General features: G+C 38.7%; 1 protein-coding gene across 1 annotated transcript in view; it reads left to right on the top strand.

Annotated features, from left to right (window-relative positions):
• khdrbs3 (KH domain containing, RNA binding, signal transduction associated 3) overlaps positions 1 to 19,638 on the top strand; it is a gene marked incomplete at both ends in the record, with an annotated part of 159,985 nt that overhangs the window by 79,223 nt on the left and 61,124 nt on the right. The window contains 4 exons of the mRNA XM_079258960.1: positions 2,456 to 2,572; positions 10,480 to 10,626; positions 11,529 to 11,668; positions 18,448 to 18,628. Of these exons, the coding sequence (XP_079115086.1) occupies positions 2,456 to 2,572; positions 10,480 to 10,626; positions 11,529 to 11,668; positions 18,448 to 18,628 (585 nt within the window). The remainder of the gene's footprint in view (positions 1 to 2,455; positions 2,573 to 10,479; positions 10,627 to 11,528; positions 11,669 to 18,447; positions 18,629 to 19,638) is intronic.

A 19,638-nucleotide genomic window follows, 5' to 3' on the forward strand; every position in this document is an offset into this window, starting at 1 on the left:
GGTGAAACATGCTTAATAGTTTTCATTATGGTTGCACATCTTTATAAATCATTAAAGTTTACAGACATAAGAAGTTAAGGACAAATCAGCTTTGGTTTTAGGATAATTTTGATGGCCAGATATTTTTGCTTAATTTGTTTACTCTAATTGTAATAATAATGTAATTATGCATTTGTTTGTATAGCACTTTTGACAGATATAGAATCACAACGTGTTTTACACTACAAATAAATCTACATAAAAGAATATTTAAAGACTTTATACAAACATAAGCAAAAAATTTAAAAAAATAAATAAATAAATAAATAAAAAAAAAAACCTGAAATAAAGCCCATCTTTGACTAAAGGACTCTTTTTTAAAAACTATTTCAGTGCTTTTTAATCTAACCAACAGTTTCTGTGCAGAGAGGTGAGGAAGACTGTTGCACAGTGTAGATAACATCACCTCAACAGAACAATCATCTCATGCCTTAAAACAAGTGTTTTAAAAGTATCTGCACATGGCTGACATGTGCTTCATAAACGAAACTTGGCTGCATGTACGAACAGTAATGCTTGTGGGAAAAGCTGTGAGTACAGAGGAATGCTACAAGTACAGAAACGTGAAGCAAACAAAGGAAATTACTGCAAATAAAAGGACTGCATAAACAGTGGAGTGCCGCTCAAACAGAACTGCGAGAAGAAAACACTAAAACACTAATGCTTAGTCACACTATGGAAGTGCCTGACGTTACCAAAGGTTCTAGTAGCTCACGTCAATACGTTACACCCCTAATCGGGGGGGCTTTTGTCTACTTTACCAGTATGAGTTTGTGAGACGTCATGAATGACTTTGGTTAGTTTATATGCTTGCAGGCTTGTTTTGGATTATTATCTTAACTTGATATTTAATCACTGTTGTTATTATGTACAGCACTTTGCACTGCTCCTTGGTATGAAAAGTGCTGTATAAAAACATTTTGATTTGATATGAATAGCACTTTGATAAAAAAAACAAACAAAACAAAACTGAACGCATGACTCCGTCGAAGCTGATATGAAGAAATATGTGATGGCTCAAGAGTTTTGCACCATATTGAATGATTGTTTTCTTCTCTGTCTGTAAAGCGTCTTGAGATGGTGTTGCCGTGATTTGACGCTATATAAATATAGTTGAATTGAATTGAATTGAATTGAATCTAATTGAACGCATCGATGTGATAAAATATGGGTTCTATAATCCAGCTGATAGTAGAAGCTTGTTGCCAATGCCCAAGTTCACATAAGACAATAGAACTTCTTTTTTCCTTCGGGGAAATATATCTCAGATTGGAGTGCTGTGCACGTACACTATAGGGGCTTCAAATAAAACTGAAAAAAATAGCCAGCACCTCGCTCTGTTTCAATTTCAGAGTGTTTTACTGTCCTAAATCTCTGGAAATAGTCTTCTTGCTGTCTTATAAGTTGTTCCCAGACGTGTTTTTCCCCTTTTTTTTTGCTCTGGTTTCTTCATGTCAGGGACCCCTCAGCTTCCTTGTTTCAGAGGAATATTGGTGGAAGTACAATAAAAAAAACAAAACAAAACAAACTAACAAATGAACAAAAAAAGCTGGGACCCTGTTGCATAACCTGTAGGTGAAATATATTTAACCTACTATAATACTATTATATAAATAACTAAAAAAGCACTCGCAAACCGCCACCAAGAGCCACAGTTCTAAAGAATTTCCTGGATCCAAACGGTGATCCGGATCACCACCAAAATTCAAGCAGTTCTTCCTTTTCACATTTCCAACAACTCTTTAAGATTTCATGAAAATCTGTCTATAACTGTTTGAGTCATTTTAAACACAAACAGATAAACGACAGTAAAAACATAACCTCCTTGGCGGGGGTAATGATAACTATTATAGTAGTTATTTGGTTAACAGCACCGCAACACACACCAGCAACCGGATATCAAGCCATATCGATAATGTGCAACATTGCTGAAGGAATGCAAAAGGAAACGGAGACCGTGAGGAAAAAAAGAAAGTGACAGAAAACGACATTAGATAGTCAATATCGGAAAAACTTTTACTGGCTTGAGAGAGCCTTAGAGAAGAGATAGGATGCAAAGTTAATATTCTACTAACGTTTAGAATAGGAGATAGAAGAATTAGAAAAACATCCTGGTTCTTAATGCTACAATAATAATAATATTTTCAGTATTGTTTGCTTTGTTTCAGTGCATCCACTTCCATGCGTCTTACGACCACCAACTTAAAGAGAATTTCCAGAACACTTAAATCAGGCTTTGTAACTAAAAAAAAAGTCTATAAATCAAACAAATAGCATCTTTATCTTGACAAATACAGTCAGCAATAACAAAGAGCTGAAAACTGTGAATGAGTCTCCTCAGATATGCAACCTCTCCGCTAAGTTTTCATCAGCATCAGCTTCTGTCTGAACGATGCCGTCTCACCTTCTGTTGCAGTTTAACTTTGTGGGCAAACTCCTCGGGCCGCGGGGGAACTCCTTAAAGAGACTACAAGAGGACACCCTCACAAAGATGTCCATCCTGGGAAAAGGATCCATGCGAGACAAAGAGAAGGTAACCCTGCAGTCTGATTTCCCTTTTTCTTCTCTTTTACCTGCGCATCATCTTAACTTGCTGTGCCTTTAACAGGGTTTGAATACGGGATGATTTTATGTTATCGCAGCTCTCTTATGGAAGTCTTTTCCCTTCAAGAAAATGTCTAAACTTTCCGACCAAGCGGCAACCTCCAGCGGTTAAAAGTGAAGCCTATGCGGAAGTGCATAAAACTGCAGTTCCTCCTTCATCCACTAGGGGCTCCAAAACAAAGCAAATCTCCATAGACTCCCATGTTAAAAAGACCAACTTCACGGCAGAAATGAACATGTTTACTGGTTCAAAAATCCATTTTCGGTTTAATAGGTCAGGTTTACCTTCATGACAACTGTGGGGGGAGTGAATTTTTTTCTAACTTGCCCTTTTAAAAATAATTTAATCTTGAAGTTTGGTAAATTTAGGGGCGTGTCCTTTTGATTGACACGTACCAATCTCACGCTTAAAGTCAGAAGAAAGTAGAACAACCACGGTTTTTAGCCGGTTAACAACATGACTTAGCTTTAGCCCGCTTACCTCCGTTAGCTGGTTAGCTCCCGTTATCTCGGGGTTAGCTCGGTTAGCTCTTAGCTACAGAAAGTTCGGAGTTCGCTTGATGTAAATCATCTGCCATGACGCTCACAGCCCCCCTCTCAGCTTCACCTCTTTGCCCATATTTGTATTTTCCGGGCGAGACGACACGCATGACGCTGCCAAGATGGTGATGGTAGGAACCGCCCACCGAGCTTCAGTTCAGCTCTTCAGAAACCTATGGGTGACGTCAGGGAGACTCTGTCCATCTCTGTATACAGTCTATGTTTCCGACACATTATTCTCTAGATGGTGTCGTCATTACTAAAGCTCAAACATCCAAAAGGTCTGTGTAATGCCGCTTGAAAACTCCAGAAGATCAGAAGTTTTTCATTTTTATAGTCCTTTTATTTAGCATTATAAAGTGCAAACAAAATGTTTACAATCCCTGAAAACAAACTGGAAGAATGAATCAGAATAATTTCACATGAATTGATTATTCATCTTCTAAGCTGTGATATTCATTTTCTTATCCTTTAATATCAGATTCTAATTAACATTCATTAAATGGGAATTAAAATAGAAGAGTTTAATTTTGAAGCGGTCCCCGTTTCATCTTCTCTTCTGGATCACTAGAAGGAAAAAGGATGTGAACATTTCTGTCTTTTTATCTGTTCATCTCTGCTCAGGCCAGTTTGATTGACAGCTCTTGGGATTGCATCGGCTACATTTAAAGTAGTGCCAAAACAGATACGGCTTGAAAAATACATTTCAAAAGTTTATGGAAATGAGAACAATCTTGGGGATCACCAAACACATCTGACGTCCTTCAAAGCCGGTCACAGCGAGCGACGTGCACACAGTCGAATCAAAAGCAGAGTAAACATGCAATGACGTACAGCATCATCCAGATCGATGCTTTTTGTTTTCATATAGTTCAAAACTCTACATGAAAATAAACTTAGTAATGTCTGAACTGAAGGATTTTGTGGAGAATATGCAGTAAAAAATAAAGAAACACTTTGACTTGTCAGGTTTTGTGTTAAAATCTCCTCCTTGCCAGAAAGCAAAAAGTGCTTCAGTCTCCACAACACGTGATTTGTGATGCTTAGTCTTCTGTTTGTTGAGAAAAAACTGAACCAAAATACAGAAGCTGTGTTTAAAAGTACAAAGTCTGCTCTTTTTGTTTCCACAGGATCTGCTAACCAGATGCAGGTTTAAAACTCCTCACCAGTGTGATGCTCCCCTCCGCACATAAACAAGGACGTCCGTTGCTATACGTCTCAGTCCTCATAGTTCCACGCATCTTTTACGTTGCCATGGTTCATAGTGGGCAGAGCTGACTTCAGAGTTCACTTCCATGTTTTAACACTTGCTGGTAGCCGTAAAGCCTCGCTAAAAAGTCGTTTACAACCATCTGATAAACAGGAAAAAGTAGAAGAATAAAACATCAAAGCTTTTTCCTCTTCTTCTCAATGATTGTGGTCGTACTTTTTATTTGGCAGTCTTTAGGTTGGCTTCTTCCTTTTTCTTCTTCTCTGGTTTGTTCCTTTCACTGATTGCAGGTCAGCTATGAAACTGAATTTCATTTCAATTATGCACGTAACTGAAAACTGACCCTATCATACAAGTAACGGACACAAGCGTTGGAGGAAACTATCCGTCTGTGTATCTACGTTTGCATCAAGCACAGATGGGCCTAAAGCGATTCCAAAGTATAGCATACAAATATGAAATATGTTCACATATTGGTTTAATTGTGAAAAAATGAATGTATTTGTTAGTAGGAATAGTTGGGGGAATGTGGCCCAGCGATCCCAAACACCGCAGCACATCTACGACTGAATGACTGGCAAAGCAAAGAACTGAGGCGTAGCAATGACCCAAAGTTCAGACCCTCGCTTGCTTGAGCATAAGAAAGCTGCGCATAAATGACACGAACTGAAGTCCTATCGCAATCATGACACCAGAAAAAAAAGATGTCAAGTTGCTCTTAAAGGTGTTTTTCCAAGCTCTCCATTCATGAGGTGTTCTCTTCAGTTTGTGTGACTCGCAGTTTAGCTCACTTCAGTTAAATAATGATGTGTTGTAATATGCCACGTTACTGCTCATCATCGGTTATATTTGCCTCATTTTAAAACCTGGGAAAACCAGATGATTTGATTCATTATACTATGTAAAACGTAACGGAGAGGGTCATGGTCTTTACATGGTTGCATATAGTAGAACAGTCCACTTAAATGGCCTCTGTCATCCATGATCATGTAAGCACATATATAGGGGCTATAAATGGGCCTAAGAGCTGATCTTTGGCTGCAGAATTGATCGTACACCAGACTGTTTAACTGGGAATAAATCGACTTCACTTGGCTCGTCTCTCTCCGCTCTCCCTCTGTTTTTCAGGGATGATCTGTCAGAGCCGATGATTCTTGCTATCATACAGCACATTCATTTTGATTACCATGATCAATGGGCTTTGATAGTCGACTTCTCTCGAGTACCTGCAGAAAAGATCAGTCATGGAGATGCGCTGACCTCTGCAGCCCTCACTTGTCTGCACATAGTCAGTTTGGGATTTATGACTGGCAGCTTTCCTGTCAGGGACGACCTGCACGGGGCTGCTTTCTCTTCTCGTAGGAGGCTTGAAGGAAACACCCAAAAGTAATGCTTTATGTTCAGCTTGTTGCTGACTCTCAGTTTTCAGCTGCGCAGCATGTGTCCTTGTAGCTGTCTGCACACAGTTGTAGCTATGGAACTGGGCCAATGCAGTGTAAAGAGGGAACCAAAGGCTTTTTCAAGACAAGTAAATACAACCCTGCTTTGTGTATGGATCTGCAAGAGAGGCGCGGTTGCTTTTAGCCACATTTATTTCTACAGGGATAAATTTAATGGTGTTCTGTACTTCTGGGATGGACCTGCCTCATTTACAGATTTCACCATGTGCAAGACATGAAATGGAAATATAATAGTGTGTTTCTACTTGGAGTGAAACAATGCATCGTTCTGAACATGCCACCGCAAAGCATAAGGCACTGCAAGAGCTGATATAATTGCCCAAATATTTACTACTGGGGGACCTTGATCTTCTGCTGACAAGAATGCGAGTTCACAGAGGTTGAAAGGCTCTGAGCTGTCGGAGTCTCCTCGCATGGTTATGGCACCTCAGTAGTCCATGCTGCTGTCAGAGCAGGATGATATAATGGCATCTGTGCTCTGCACCTCCAGCCCTCCAACACCCCACCCCAACCCAACCCTCATTAGCAACATGATTAACTCATCCATTTTCCTCCTTGGGACCTGTTCTCCCGCTTTAATTTTCATTAAAGATAAAACAATCACATTTCTTTGTTTCACTTTTAGTAAGTTCTGTGTCAGGCTTAATTTACAAGCTGCCCCTGAAGAGAAAACCCTCCACATGCGCAGAAACAGTCCAACGCCTTGGGTGGCAAATAAACTGTATGTCATTTTTCCACCCAAAACCTAAAGATGCTTAGTTAAAATAAGGTTAAATATACTGCAGAACCTTTTTTATTAGCTGGCACACACAGTTATTAAAATGTTCACTGGTTACATGTTTAAGAGAAAATAAGCTAAATTACAAATGAAACTTAATGGGTTTAATAGTTTTTTTTTTTTTTTTTATAGTAGGCCAAATAACACTTATTTTCCACCCAATCTAAAAGAAATGTAAAAAACAAAGACATGCTTAATCCTTAGTTAAGAAAATATAAAATGACTAAAGAACAATAACATGCTTAGAACATAACAGCATCACCTCCATCAGCGTTACAAGTAAAAAAAAGAAAAGAAAAAAAAGTGGCTTTTAAGAAAGGGTTTAAAAACAGAAGCATGAGGTGTGTATAATGGTTCCACAGCTTTTGTGCTGCCATGGCGAAAGCTCAGACCCTTTTTGGATTTTTTTTTTTATTAACAAATAATCAAATGTCCTTACCAACCATGGACTTCAGTTTTCTTTGAATCTGTGCCATGATGGATATGATCATTTTCCTTAACTTGGTGTTCATGTTCAGGAATGAACCTTGGCCTGAAAGACTGAACGAATGAACGTTGGTTAGACAGTCCTTTCATTAAAGCCATCTACCCATTGCCACATTTCTGTTTTCATTTTAATGTCACTTACTTTGTTTGAACTTTCCACATTCAGATGATCTTTCTTCAGGCAGCAGCGTGTCGATGACAGCAGATATGCTAAAGTAAGCGAGCAGCATGTGGAAGTATGGAATATGACATGCACAGCCATGTTTTCATTTCTACCTATCTTTCGATAGGTAGAAATGAGTAGAAATGAATTGGTCCATCCATCCATCCATCCATATTTCCATCCTCCCATCTATTCATCCTCCCATCCATCCATCTATCCATCCATCCACACATTAATATCTGTTTAAGCTTTGCATCATAAATCTCTTAAAGCATTGTAAAGTCAGGAAGTCCAGTATCTGACCTGATGATAAGATTGTGTTATTTAAAAATTGTTTGCAAGGTTGCAAAGATTCATTTAAGAACCAATAGTTTTCTATTGAAAACAGATTTTTGAGTGTCAGCCATGACAAATGTGTATTGCATTAATAAGACATGTCTAGGCAAAACATACAAACAGGTTGACCTCTAACATGGAAACAGAAGAATGGATTTGCCCCACAAGGCATCACAATCTCAGTTAATGCACTGGTCATCCAAAAATAAAGTCACACAGTAATATTGTGTAGAACCACCTTCAGCTTTAATTAAAGCACATTTGCTTCGGCATCCTTTTAAGAAGCTTCAGTAGTGCCTTAACATTTATTTCCATCCAGTGTTGCTTTATTCTGTCTCCAAGATCTTGTATTGATGACAGAAGAGTCAGACTACTGCACACAAGCTCCAGTATATCCCATCTCAACGGGGTTCATGGCCAATCCATGTGTGAAAATTATGTCTCCAGGTCCCTAAACCAGTCTTTCACAATCTGTACCTGATGATCATCTTGGGATATTTCTATACCGCCCTGAAAAATCCACTGATGGAATAACCTGCCCATCCAGCATAATTATGCAGCTAACTGACCTCAGTCTTTGAACACAACACTACAGATCGTAGACCTAACCAAATCACCGATTATAGACCCGAGATTCTTGTACACTAGGCACTAGGCATCACTCTTGAACAGGGTAAAGCTGGACTCATAAAAGCACATGACCTCCTTTCTTTGCTCCAGAGTATTATCTTTATGCTCCCTAGCAAACAGAAACTTTTTTTTTTTTTATTAGCTTCACTGATCAGGCTGATGAGGCTGCATTTCAAGATTTAGTTTTTGTGTCTAAAATCCACTTGTGCTGTCAGAATTTCTGATGAATGGGGCCGATAGAGGTGTAGTCTTTCAAAAGTAGATGCATCTTCCGCCATACAAACAGAATAATACAACTTCCCACTGTCTGTCTCTAAATATGTCACTTCAATGGCAATTTCAGTGGAATTTGCGGAGCTTGACATTTTGCCTTACTTCAAAGCTGTGGCTGCAGAGGCTCTTACATCTGGAGTGCTGCGTTGCCCTGTTTCCAGGGTGAACAGCTTTTCATAAGCAGATTTACAGAGAGAAAGTAAACAGAAGGAAGATGCTGCCAACAGATATGAAAAAACAGACAGCTGTAATCTCTTGCCCAGGGCTGCTTAACTGCTAGAAAACTATGCTGGATCTTGTGTGTTTCCGTGAGAGGTCACATCATGTATGACAACTGCCTCAGTATCATGTGAGAATGGTGTTCACACTCGCAGCACGGACTAACAGTTAAATAACAGTTCTCCTAACATTACACCACATTCCCTTTTTCAGTCTGAGGTTTAGTTGAAAGAACTTTATAATGATGGTTTTCAATATTTTTTTTTTACATGCAAATCTACCCGAGAACACATGAAAGGGAAGAAGAGACAGATCAACAAGCAGTTGTCTCTTTCCAACGCCCTGCTCGTACTCCCCACTCAACACCAACAGCTCCAGCAGCACTGGTGCGATGCGCAGAGAAACCCTCTGCTCGTAAAGTACAGATTTATTGGAGAAATTAACATATCATTAACATACCGCAGGCACTCTTAAAAGAAGGTTATTTATAATTAGGTGACATCAGAGACACTGGTGCACATGGTGCTGGAGAGGGAAAAGGGGAAGAGGAAGTTGCCGCAACTGGAATTGCCCAAGAGAAGACTTTTTCCTTTTTTTTTTTTTTCCTCTTTCTTTTTATTTTTTGTTAAAAAAAAAGAAAATCTGGGACGGCAAACCTGTTGTTTCCTTTGTATGAAGTGGTGGGGGACATTCGGGGCTTTTGCTGTCCTATTTCTCATCATCAGTAACATTATACTGGCCTGCTTCTGGTGAGTGTGAGCAGGGTGAGTGTGAGCAGGGCTTCTGATGTTTACGTGGTATTTTCCTCTGCGGCAGCCTCAATGCATCAGGCTTCTGCGGATGGAGGTGGGGAATACTTTGCTTTCAGGAGTTTGAGTGGAACTAATCAACAACAACACACAAACATTAGTGCTCAGAAAGCACAAAGCTCTGCCAAACCATTGTAAATTTTTGCCAATTATTGTGGGAATTATATTTTAGTTGGAAGCTATAATGAAAAAGAATACTTCAAAAAAATTCCTGTTTCCTGGCAGTAACCTGCATCGCTCCAAAAATCACTCGTTCCTCATACCATTTCTGTTTTTTTTTGTTTTATTTTTATCTAATCAAAATCCATCCAGAAATGTCAGGCTTTTGTTGTTAACAATTTTAACTCCAAACGAGCTCTAAAGTTTACAGAGAATGGTCTGAAAGAGACCAAAATGTCTTATTGATGTCAGAATACTGGACAGACTGGTTAGAGGCAGGAGGGACAGTAGCTCAGAAACAACGCTGGGTCCAACCAAGGTATCCAGAATCTTTGAGCGCACAACGCTTCCAAACTTGAAACATTCACAGTCACCAGATCTCGATCCAATCAGAATGTATTGTTCTTTGGGAAGCAGCAGAACACCAGGTTCTTGTCATGGATGTGCTGCAGCAACGGGGTGTTGCTTCATGTCAGGATGGAGCAAGATCTTTCATGACAGGTACAATTGCAAGGATGTTACGGGTTGCCTGTTTGCAGAAGTTTACAACAACACTCATCTGTATTTTGTTTTGTATCTCTGCTGCATCGAAGGATCAAACCTCATTATATCAGCAGTTATGGGAAAAATGCCCAGCAGTAAAGCTAGGCTGAAATATAAAACAATGACTATTCCTCGATGTGGCAGCTAACCTCTGCTCAATGCAGAGACAAAAGATCTTCCCTTTGCAGGGTTGTGTTCAGCTATTTATTCATTTTTTTCTAAACCTTCAGGAGGAGGAGCTACGGCAGAGCGGTGAGGCCAAATACCACCACCTGAATGAAGACTTGCACGTGCTTATAGAGGTGTTTGCCCCGCCGGCCGAGGCCTACGCCCGGATGGGTCACGCTTTGGAGGAGATCAAGAAGTTTCTCATACCAGTACGTTCCCCTGACTCTGTCCACACACACACACACACACACACACACACACACACCCACCCAAACACACAGACGCAGTGCCTCTTACTTTTCCTTTTTCTTTTACTGAATCTCCTTTTAACCGCTCTTTGGCCTCAGCCAACTCATTTTCAGCCTGTCTGCAACAAAGCGAATAGCAGAGGAGACGACTCGCTCTTTAGCTCTTTCTGTCTGTAACTTGAACTGTAATTCTGTCAGAGCCTGTGGAGTGTGTGTGCATCTGTGTGAGCCTCTGCGTGTGTGTGTGTGTGGTAAATTGTGGGTTTAAGAGGAATGAAAGAAAGTAGAAATGAGTCTCTCTGCATAGAGCGAGCCCTTCCCAGCAGCATCGTGCTGCACAGAGCTTATTTACTCCTCCTCTGTTCATTATAGATGATCCAACCAATGCTCAAGGCTTTAATGATTTACATCTCATTATTAATTATGAGCAGACCCCTCTAACAACCCCTTCAATGTTACCACTTCCCACTGTTTTAAACAAAAAAAAAACATATTTATTAATAAAGTTGACACATGACATCATATCAGTCAGTCATTTTTATCATTAGAGAACAATTTCCATAGTAATTATGTGTTTTAATTTGGCACAAAACCAAAAAACAAAAAGGCAGATGTGAGAAGATGGAGGCAAACGGGGTCCTGAGGATTTATCGGTGGGAGATCTGGAATGTTTTGCGGCTTTAGAAACAGCGGTCACGGCACTACAGTAAAGTACATTAATTAGATATTCCCCGGGCTGTAGCCCTGGAGATAAAGGACGTAATTTAATACAGTGTAATTGAAAGCAAGTCTACTGCTGTCTGGGTGTGTGTGTGTGTGTGTGCATGTGTGTGTATGTCAACACCATACCTCTGTGTGTGCAGGATTACAATGATGAGATCAGACAGGCCCAGCTGCAGGAGCTCACATACCTGAATGGCGGCTCTGAGGATGCCAAAGTGCCGTCAGTCAGGGGCAAGTCGGCCGCCCGTGGCAGAGGGACACCTGTTCCAGGCCCTCCCAGGTAAACTGCTTCAGTATGTGCATCAATGTGTGTGTGTGCATGTGGATGAAACATACTTCGATTCAGCTTGGAAATGAGTATTACTTACAGTTAAGAAGTGAGTGGGAAGGCTTTTTGTCTATAAGTGGGTGTGTACGGTGTCCTGTTGCATTATCGGAGTTAATGGTGTCATTTACAGTTACAGCACATTTAGCCGTTGCTTTATTTAGTTATCTGTTAAGCTGGCAGCTCTAATGTGTTGTTTATAGATTAGGAGACACTGGAGTTAAAAGAGACACATTTTAACCCTTTCCTAACACAGAAGCTCGTTTTTTTAGAAGACCGTTTTCTTTTTCCAATTTCAATTCAGTTCATTTATAAAGCAGCAGTTTGATAGAAAAGCCATTCTAAAGGAAAAAAATACATGTTTTTATGCAATTTGGTGTCTTTGTTTTTCAGTTGTTTTTGGTCAGTCTATTGAGTAATATGTCATTTACTTTTAGTCATAATTTAATCGTCTGAGTCATGTCATTTTTTATTCAAATACAGAAAATCCATTAAAGATTTAAAGTGGAACTATTATGTGCATTTCAGGCTAATTTATTTTTATTTCTGAGACCAGAAGGGCTGGGATTGATGGAGTTATTGTCACAAATGGCTTTATTTACTTCAGACCGACCCTCTCCGTAGGCTGTCAGATCAGCCTGCGGGCAAAACGAGTGGATTGAGACTCTTCCGCATTAAGCCCCGCCTCCCGCCACTGCACTACATCGGGAGCGCGCACCGCACCTGCTTTCACCGTCATTGTAACGTCTCATAAACAGAAGGATTAGGCTCATATGAACTCAATAAAAAAACAAAATACAATGTCAACACATAGCATACAGCCCTACATGTTGGAACCTGAATCAGAGCCTGAAAACGAAGTGGAAAACAGCAACCCACAGCAACGAATGCAGCAGGATGTCTCTCTTTGGTAAACTCACCAGCCATCGTTGGAAATAACTTTATCCCACGTTTTCCACCCGCCTGATGTATTTGTACATGCCCTTGTTAACCAGTAGAAGGTAACCAATCACCGAACCTTATCCCCCGGGACGTCACAAGGATTTCCAAGTGGAAAAAACTCTCTAAAACGACGCGTTTTTTGTTGCCATGGAAACCGCTCGGAGAGCGTGCTGGAACTCAAACTCAAACTCAAACATGTGTTTAGGTGATAAAAAACAGTGCCGTTCGCATGTCTGATGAGGATTCAACACTGTAACACTGTAGAAAGCTCAGAAAACTCCAAATACCACAATAGCACCACTTTAAAAAGTTACAGTAGATTTCAATAAATTTAACTGATTTGATCCAAAAGTGAGGTGCTTGACTGCAATCCTCAATTGGTTGAAAAAATCTCACTTCTCATGCAACCAGGCAGAAAACCAAAGCAGGAATGGCTTCTTCTTTATTTTGTAATAAACAACCACACGCCTGGTAGAAAGATCACAAACTGTTGGATATCCGCCATTCTTCTCCGATGTTTATGAGTTGTGTTTTGGTTGTACTTTCAGGAAGGTGATGCACTGTGAAGGCATCATGCTATGATGTAGCGATGATGAGGCATCTCCTGCCATCCAGCTGACGCTCCACTAATAATGTTACAGTTCGCCACCCTGTCCCGCACCTTACCCCTTCATGCATGGTGGTCACCATAGTGAACGCCTATTTACAAGCTTTTACCGTACATATTCATGAGTTAAGATGATATATTTGTAAATGAACCACTTCAATGGTTGTTAGTGAGTAATCTAATACATTACCACTCACTGAAGAATAAATAAATATAGTTATATTATTCAACATTAATGCATACATTGTAATTACACAAGTTTGCCTTTGTGATAAATAGGAAATAATAATAATAATAATAATAAGAATAAGAATAATAATAATAAACATTTAAACAACAATAGGGCCTGATCTATACTTCGTTTAGCTCGGATCCTATTAAAAGGCTATTTTTTATCAAATATTTACAAATACATTTATGATTGTATATTATTTTATGAATATTATATTGTATACATTCAAATAAATCAAATACATTCAAAATATCACTTATGAATAAAAAGTATACATTGCATATGTCTGTAGAGTTAAAATACTGTTTTTCTTTTTCAAATAAAAAAGTTAAAAAACAAAATACTGTATTAAAAGAAAATTGTGGCATCGTTTTTTCTTAGTGCATCCATGGAAGGGCTAACCGTCACGTCTCGACACGCATCGCATGAAACGAGGTTAACCTTCCTCCTTACCGCGCATGAAGATTGGATCTGATTGGTTTCTGTCCCTCGCCTCTGTGAGGTTTGACTGCGTCTCTCTCCTGTAGGACATTTCTGTCTGATTTTTATGTTTAGACAAAAAGCTTGAAATACTACACTAAAGTTTGTGCAACTAGTTCTTATTTAGTGTTCATCTTGTTCTCATCAGCAAAAAAATAGTCAACAATATGAACTATCATTTGACTAATTTAAACATCAAATTCGTTGTAATCCAGGCGTTCCAGCTCAGTGCTGTACGTTTATGTTTGTATAAAACTAATCGATGAAAAGTTGCTGAGCGAAAGCAAGCGTACACAGATGTGTCTGTTTATAATCAGGCACCGCTTTGAAGGTTTGCTACTGCAAAAGGAAAACAGAAGTAAGCAAACAGGTTTTCCAGCTTTATAAACAGTTAAAATGAAATACTTTTATTTTTATGGTGTTATTTTCTAGTTACACAAACAGATGGAAGCTGCAGTGAGTAAAAACGTGCTGCTATGTTGATATCTAATCTTCCTGACACACTGACCAGTGTAATGAGAATACTTTATAATACTTTAGCCAGGAGTTTGGTTTGTAAGAAATGTTGCCATATTTTTTACACTTTGGCATAATTTACCACCAGCCAGCAGATAAGTTTTCTTCTTCTCTTTTATCAGTTTCTTCCAAACAATCTGTTTTCCTCAGCTTGAATTAAGCTTGGTGATAAATCCTGTCACAATTCCTAAGCAGTAAAATGGGCTGTTTTGGAAAGCTCATGCGAATCTGTCAATAGTGTCAGCTAATGCTTGTTCTGCTGAGAGGAGACATAGTGTTTCATCGTTTCCCTGCGCTGATATGCGAGTCTGTCAATAGGAAATAGCAGCTAAGATATAACTTGGAACAACAAACCAGACAAAAGCTTCCTGTTTAGCTGTTCGACATTTTTTTTTCCAAAAATGAATAGCATCAAATCGCTTCATCTGAAGGCAGAAAAATGAGCTTTGGTGTTTTGTAACAATGCTGACGGTGTGCAGACCTCAGCAGGAATCACACAGAGAAGACGGACCGTGGATGATTGGCATTTACCTGTAAAAAAACCAAAGCACTGCTGTTATCACTTAAAGCTGTCATTGATGGATCTTTTAATATGGTTGTTTTTTTGTTTTCTTTTTGCCAGACTGAAATAAATAACAGCCAAATCATTTAGTGAAGCAAAGAGATTTAAGTCTAATGAAAAGAGCTGCCAAATAAGATGAAAGTGAATCTGGAAAAAAACATTTTTTGATGATTTTCCTGACGCAGACTTCAACACGAGAGCAGTTTGTGTGTCTGCTTACATCACTGACAAATATTAACTCATTTTAACAAAGAGCCAGTCAATGCTATCATGCCGCGAGCAATTATTGCTGTATTAGATCAGCACTTTTGCAGATTTGTGCAGCTAACAATCTGTGGCTTTTTATTTAAATCTAAAACTTTGTCCCTTAAAAAACAAAGAGAGCGAAAAAGAGACAAACAACTAGTTTCACTTTTGTCGAGTGACCTGACGACTTATTATGTTAAAGTCCAGCAGAAAGTGTTGGCGTGCTTTCCCAGTAACTTAAAACACCTCGAATATCAGAGATAAGAGCTGTTATTGAATGAATGGGTTGAATTTCAGTCCACCAAAGTGTCATGCATTTCGTTTCCTGAGCCTTGTGGGATTGTAAGACACCTTCACTTCATAAATCGACTAGCTTTCCTCTGGCAGATAAACAGCTTCCAGCTGGCTGGTCTCGTCGTCTCCTAAACACAAGATGACTGTTTTCAGCACAAAAGGCAGCAAAACTACTGACAATAACACACTGTCTTCCCACTAAACTACACAGTTACCGACTCCTGTTGCCTGTGATCCCCTTGGAAAGAACATTATTTTGTTTTTTTCAAGATCTGGACAAAACCAAAAAAATCGACTTCATGATTTTTGAGTGTGTGAAATAAAACTGCATAAACTAAATGATGTGTAACTTTGGGTGGTTGGATGTGTGTCATATGGTTTACAAACCTTATGAACCATTCTTTGTATAACTTTGATTACTTGCAAATATATTCTTAAATGCAAATTCAACATCTAAAACTTAAATACACAAATTACAAAAATATGCATATATTAATGTTTAACACTTTTTTTTTTTTTACCTTTAACTTCACAAATGTAATAGTTTCATGATCAATAAAGTTTCTACTCTAACAAATGTTAAATACATCGTCACAAATCGCCTGCAAACATGCAGACCTGCAATATAAATAGGATTCTTAAGCAGCATTCTTAATTAGATTAAGTGTTTTCAGGTTGAATTTAGATTTAAGTGGCCTTTCCTTTATATAGAATATAAAAAAGAAACATTTCGAGCATTTAATATTTTAATATAATTATAGTTAGAGTTCATATTTTCTGTACTGGCTTAAATTTCTAGATTCTCAGAATAGTTTGAAAGTATAACTTACTGATAGAATATTCAGTCTTTTATTAGTTTCAGTTTTTGAAGCACATTATAGTGGATTTCTTCAACCATTGCTCTTGACTCATCTTTTTGGAAATGTGTTGCTGCCACCAAATTTAAACCTATTTAAACCTTTTTTTCCCCTGAAATGAAACAATTTCACATTCAAAATCTTTTCTGTGTTTTATTATGAATAAAATAAAGGTACATTTCTCATTTCACACCCTCTTCAACTCTTTGGAATTGAGGTTTTTCTTCATGTGTATATCAGTGAACTGGTCCCTGTTGTTCCAGCTGCTGGTGGGGATTTTCTCCACAAGCACAAAGATGGAACATTTGCTAAAGACATCCAGTGGAGAAGCCAGTAGGCTTAACAGCACCTTCAATAGTTTATCAACACTGATAATTACAGTGATAGAGTCTGTTTCCTATAAACATTCGGAGATAAAGATGCTGTTGTATAAAAGACTTTATATGCAAATAATTACCAGTAAATTCATGCCACTGTCCAGTTCCTGTAAACCAACACTAATTCTAGCTCCTCGGAGACCTCACAAGCCCACAAATAAAAATATTCCTGGATGTCAGATGAATTAAATGCTGTCTGCAGCATCGCAGGGCTTTAAAAGACAAAGGAATGGAAAAAAAAAAAAGAATTGTTCTGTTTACTTTTTATCTGTTTATATAAGAGAAATACTTTTTTTCATCGGTTTTGAGATAAACAAGGTCACAGAGATGGAGTGTTTGTCTTGCTCTGAGTTAGAATATAATTGGCTGTGTTTTAAATTATAATGTAATTAGCATTTAGCACGCCTCATTTGAGTGTTAGAAGACAGAGGTCCCATCGGCTCCTGCACAGGAAGTTCACTACACATTTTCACATATGCGTGATTTTAATCATTACTCTGAACAGGGACTTTACCGCTTCTTCTTCTCTCTGCTTTGAGCCGCTGCTGGAAATCTTTCTCTTAAAGGAGAATTAACTGTCAGGACCCAGGTTTTCTTTCTCAACCACATCCTCCTCTGCGGTAGTCAGACATTTTCAGTTCTTTTTATTTTTTATTCATTATTTTTCTCTCTTCCTGTCCCAAATCTTCACCACACACTCATGGAAAGCAGCTGAAATGGAAAAAAACATAGAAAGCAAATGATCCACACGGCAACCTTGGCGGTTTGCTGCTGCTGCCTCAGATCAGTTAACTCCGTCTAAAAGAAAACTCAGCCAGTGTAAAAAATCTACAAGACCTCAAGGTCAGATGTTCCTGGATTTATAGAGAAGCCCTCTTTATTAAAGCGCGGGTTAGAGTCTGCCTGTGTATTCATCTGGAAGACTGTAAACATCAGTTTTCCTCTAGCTTTCCTATAGATCTTTTATAAATATATTAAAGGTAGAAGTTGTTACCTTTCAGGGCATTCAGAAGATCTTTAAAAAATAAATAATAACATTTTTTTAAGGCGGTGAGATTTCAAGGACAAGGCTTTTTTTCGGCAGAAAAACACACAAATGCAAATTAATGCCAAACATTTATTTTTAAACATACATAAATGCCTTTCTTTTAAAGAAATCTACATTATTCTTAATAGACAGGAAAGCATCTCAGCCACAAGATATGGTGTGTTTTGAGTAATAAACATGACTCACTTTCTCTCGGCTGGAGGAACATGCCCTCCGCCTGCGCTGTTCCTTTCTCTCCACCCACACCTATAACCTGCCTGCTGCATGGTCCATATTCATAGTTCCTGTAGTCGAGTTATTCTGGCCAATAATGTAGGAAGTCAGTAACTAGACTGAAAATAGATGAAGCAACTCACTGCGAACATGTTACATTATGGTAGTTCATAATGAAGATGTGGAATGTATATTTTATTTTAATGGTACATGAACAGTAAGGGAATCATACAAAGCTCATGGAGGTCACATGAACATGCAGCGGTCCACATCCCTCCGTATCTGTCCCCCCTGCAGAAGCTTTTCTAGTTATTTTCCCTCATTCATCTGAACTGGGATGATTTCTGTGTCTTATATCAGGAGTCGTGGAGGAGTACCCCCTTTGCATACAGCGGTGCCTCGCGGAGCAGCCCCACGAGGAGCCCCCCTCAGCCGGGCTCCATCCTCCAGAGGGAGGGGGGTCCAGAGAGCCAGAGGAGCTCCTCCAGCTGCCGGCTACAGACCAGCTCCTCCTATAGTCCAGGACACGTATGGTGAATATGTAAGTACATCAACGACCAAGACATCTATACAAATATGTTAATTTCATGACCAGACTTGGAGACGGTCTGACAGAACAAACACCAATCATTTCAGGATTTCTATAAAGAGAGATAAGAAAAAAAAACCAAAACATGTAGCAACAAATTTAATTCAGTTCAGTTTAGTCACGTTTTGTTTGTGAAAAAGAGCTGAAGAAGCCTCTGGTTGAACACACATTTAAAAATTTTTAATGTATTCATAAAAATTATATGTTATTTCTAAATGAATGTATAGGTTTCATGTTGCTCTCTACTTATTGACCTTTGTTTCATCCAAGATTTATTGATCTATCCCGCCCGATTTGTTATTATAACTGTAAAATATCTGTTTTTCTACTTATGTAACTATAAAAATGTCATCATTTTATATCAAATCACAAGAATTTTGCACCATAAATATATTATCAAAAACATTTTCATAGTCAGATTTAAAAAAAAAAAAATCACATTTCACTGAAACCTCAATAAATTTAAACACACATTATTAGAAGGACTTCCAGCACTGGCCCATGTTGCAGTACAGACGAAGAAGCCTCTGTCTGAACAGACTCCATTATTCAGTCACTATGTCACACAGAGGATGGAGAAATTTGGGCCTTTTCCACAGGTAGCAGGGTATCTCACACAACACGAAGAGACAGAACTTTTGAAACGTCACTGTCTGTGACAAAAAAATACCATAACAAATACCATGACATTCCATGTGCAACTTTTGTTTAAAGATTAAAGCTGGGTAGGTAATCTTGCAAGATTTTTTTTTTTCCTCTGGGTGAACTGGTTCCTTTTTCCCGATAGTAGTCTATACATTCTGTAATCATGAACAATAAGAAATCTAGTTAGACCCCTCAGTTTACTGTAAATCTGTAAAAACTCTGACCAATCCAAACGTTCGGGCCGAATAGTTTGAGCATAGTTTGGGACCCATGAAGTCGTGGGCCCTTGGAATCAGACTAAATCCATGCATGGTGGT

The sequence above is a fragment of the Telmatherina bonti genome, assembly GCF_933228915.1.
Source record: "Telmatherina bonti genome assembly, chromosome: 19".
In the NCBI taxonomy this organism is placed as follows: domain Eukaryota; kingdom Metazoa; phylum Chordata; class Actinopteri; order Atheriniformes; family Telmatherinidae; genus Telmatherina; species Telmatherina bonti.